At 43.5% G+C, this 2,873-nt stretch overlaps 1 protein-coding gene across 1 annotated transcript in view; it reads left to right on the forward strand.

Annotated features, from left to right (window-relative positions):
• Positions 1 to 2,873, forward strand: part of CCDC170 (coiled-coil domain containing 170) — a 59,478-nt gene that overhangs the window by 22,420 nt on the left and 34,185 nt on the right. The window contains exon 7 of the mRNA XM_018557361.1: positions 1,782 to 1,967. Coding sequence (XP_018412863.1) covers positions 1,782 to 1,967 — 186 coding nt within the window. The remainder of the gene's footprint in view (positions 1 to 1,781; positions 1,968 to 2,873) is intronic.

Consider the following 2,873-nt stretch of genomic DNA (forward strand, 5'->3'; position numbering starts at 1 on the left):
CTGGCTCCGCCCAGCTGTCAGAAGCAGCGTTCGGCTCGGCGGAGCCGCTCGGCCATGATCGGGAGCTGTACGGGCTATTGTGAATAGTGGTCCTATTGTGGTCCTGGGGCCGAAGCTAGCCGAAGTTTCTCTCCTTGGCGGCCGGGAGCGGGAGACTCCCGGGGCGCCAACGAGAGTTTGCTGTTTGGAGATCAGTGTCCCTGGTTAGCAGTTAACCAGGGACGCTGATCTCTCTGAAAGTGGCCGGAGCCAGCCGTAAGATCACGACTGGCTCCGCCCAGCTGTCAGAAGCAGCGTTCGGCTCGGCGGAGCCGCTCGGCCATGATCGGGAGCTGTACGGGCTATTGTGAGCTGTCAGAAGCAGGCTGTCGGCCGGCCAGCTTCGGCTTTCAGCACGGCTCAGCCGAGCCGATGCATATGCGTTCGGCTCGGCTGAGCCGCTCGGCCACGATCGGGAGCTGTACGGGCTATTGTGAATAGCCCGTACAGCACCCCTTCGGTTCTACTGAACCGAAGGGGTCCTGGGGCCGAAGCTAGCCGAAGGATCGGCCGAAGCTATGGCCAGATTCTTCGGCAGCTTCGTGAATAGACCCCATATATTTATGCCTTAGGGTCAGTTCACTTTCTTCCATTTTATGGCAGTCATTATGCATTAACCCCTTACTATGTAGTTTCTAATCACTTCAGTATACAGTAACACTTTCCCTATCACTTCACGTAAGCAGCTACAAATATTTACTGTGTGGTTTATATTGCTCCCAACTGTCCCTTATATGGAGGGACTGTCCCTCTTTTGGAACCAAATCCCTATTAGACGTGTGCACTGCCAAAAAATGTGTTTAGTTTCGTTTCGTTTTAAATTCGGATTTGTGTTATTTCGTTTTTCAGGATTCGGGTGTGAAAGTCAATTCGGATTCAGAATTCGGATTCGGACGAAATTCGGTAGCGTTAGTACGAACGTTCGTTTCGTTTTCTGTTCTTATTTGTTTCTTATTGGTTTCGTTCGTTCGTTTGCAGCAAAAGTGACATTTGAGGGGGAAAAAATATTTTTCCCCTTCTCTAATGTCACTTTGCTCCAACGAACGAAACGAATAAGAAACGAATAAGAACAGAAAACGAAACAAACGTTCGTACTAACGCTACCGAATTTCGGAAATGGAAATTCGGATTCGTTTGCATTCGTTATGTCTGTAATTCGGAATTCGGATACATCCGAATGTCCGAATTTCCGAAAATTCATCCGAATTTCGATTCGGAACGAAACGAATCGCACATGTCTAATCCCTATGTCCTTCTTCAGTTGTCCTTCTTTTTGATCTGAGAATGGTGTGCAACCTTTTAATCTAACTTATGAATTATTGCATTTGTTATTCTGAACAGCTAGTACAAAGGAAAAGTAGTGGTAAAAATACAACTTCTCAATTTAACCAATCATTTTTTTGTGCATGAATGAAGGAAAAAGGTCCTGCTGTAAAAAGGAGAAGTAAGTGTTTTTAGGCAGAAATTTGGTCAAAGAGGAACATTGTTTGACTTGGACGAAGCGGCTGGGCAGATGGCAGCAGTGTTGGACCGAGCCTCGACTGCAAACTGGACCTGGGGTAACCCCATTTCTAGAGTAGTTTTTTGGTTTATCTGGGGGTGGGCCTTAAAGAAGAACTCTGGACAAAACACCTAAACAGAAATGAGAAGTTAACCCTTATTTGATGATTTATTTGCAAATATTAGGTAGTGTAGGGATTGATTGAGTCACCAAATTACAACAACCTTTTTATGTTTTCCAGGCAAGTGATCTGTTGAAAGAGAATATAGAATTAAAGGGTAATGTTGCCACGCTAAAGGAAACCGTCAACGTCCATGAGACAGAATCGAAAGCCAGCAGGGAAACCATCATGAAACTTGTATCTGAAATAAACAAAGAGAAGAAAAAGAGCAGTTCATTTGTTTCACAAACTGACACCCTCTGCAAGGTTCGTGCACAATAATTACATTATTAAAAAGATGAACATAATAACCAAAAGTAAGGCCACAATTTAGGCTGGAGCTTATTGCTGCTTATTCTTTGGTGGGCTGCTGTATTGTGATGATCATAATTTATGTTTATAAAACAATACATTCTGTACAGTTGCAAAAAGGAACATTTGTGTATTTTGTGAAAAGGAAGCATAGATCAGTTACATTTATTGGTGGCAGTATCACCCAAGGGCAGTAACAATGTACACATCATGTATTCTACAAGGATGATAGCATATGATGAAGGCAGTGTGGTATGACTTAAAGTGAAAATAAAGGAACATTTTTAAATGAATGCCCATTAGTAGGCTTTTTATGGCATAAGAGTCTAAGTCCATTCCACCATAAAACTTTCTTTCTACTATTCTGCATTTTTTAAATATTTCTGTACACTGATAAGTGCATTTGCAGCTCAGTGCACAAACCTGGTATGCCAAGATGACGTAACCCTTGTGTGTATGCATGGGAGTTATGTCATTATGGTCTGACCAATCAAGTGACCGAAGACTCTTAACCTAGAAATGAGAACTGAGCCGAAGATGAAAGCACCCGAGAGAGAGGATCAGGGCGTTGAAGGGGATCAGTTTCGCAGGCAAGTCTGCCATAATGTGCTAATATGCTCTGCACACTAGCATTTTATGGCTTAAGGCTCCTGTTTTTTTTTTTTTTAAGTCTGCAGTTTATTGTGTTTTATGTATAGGGTTGGTTTGGGCGATAGTTATGTCCAGCACCACTTTTCCATGAGCTGTCACAACTGCATTAAATATATGCTATCAGTGCTAAAAGCGAGCCTTTTGCTAGCAGTTTCTGTATTATTTAATTCTTTGGGGGGGGGGGGGGGGGGGTTTGGTGAAATGGACCAC

The sequence above is a fragment of the Nanorana parkeri genome, unplaced genomic scaffold, assembly GCF_000935625.1.
Source record: "Nanorana parkeri isolate BGI_ZX_2015 unplaced genomic scaffold, ASM93562v1 scaffold281, whole genome shotgun sequence".
Classification (NCBI taxonomy): Eukaryota; Metazoa; Chordata; class Amphibia; order Anura; family Dicroglossidae; genus Nanorana; species Nanorana parkeri.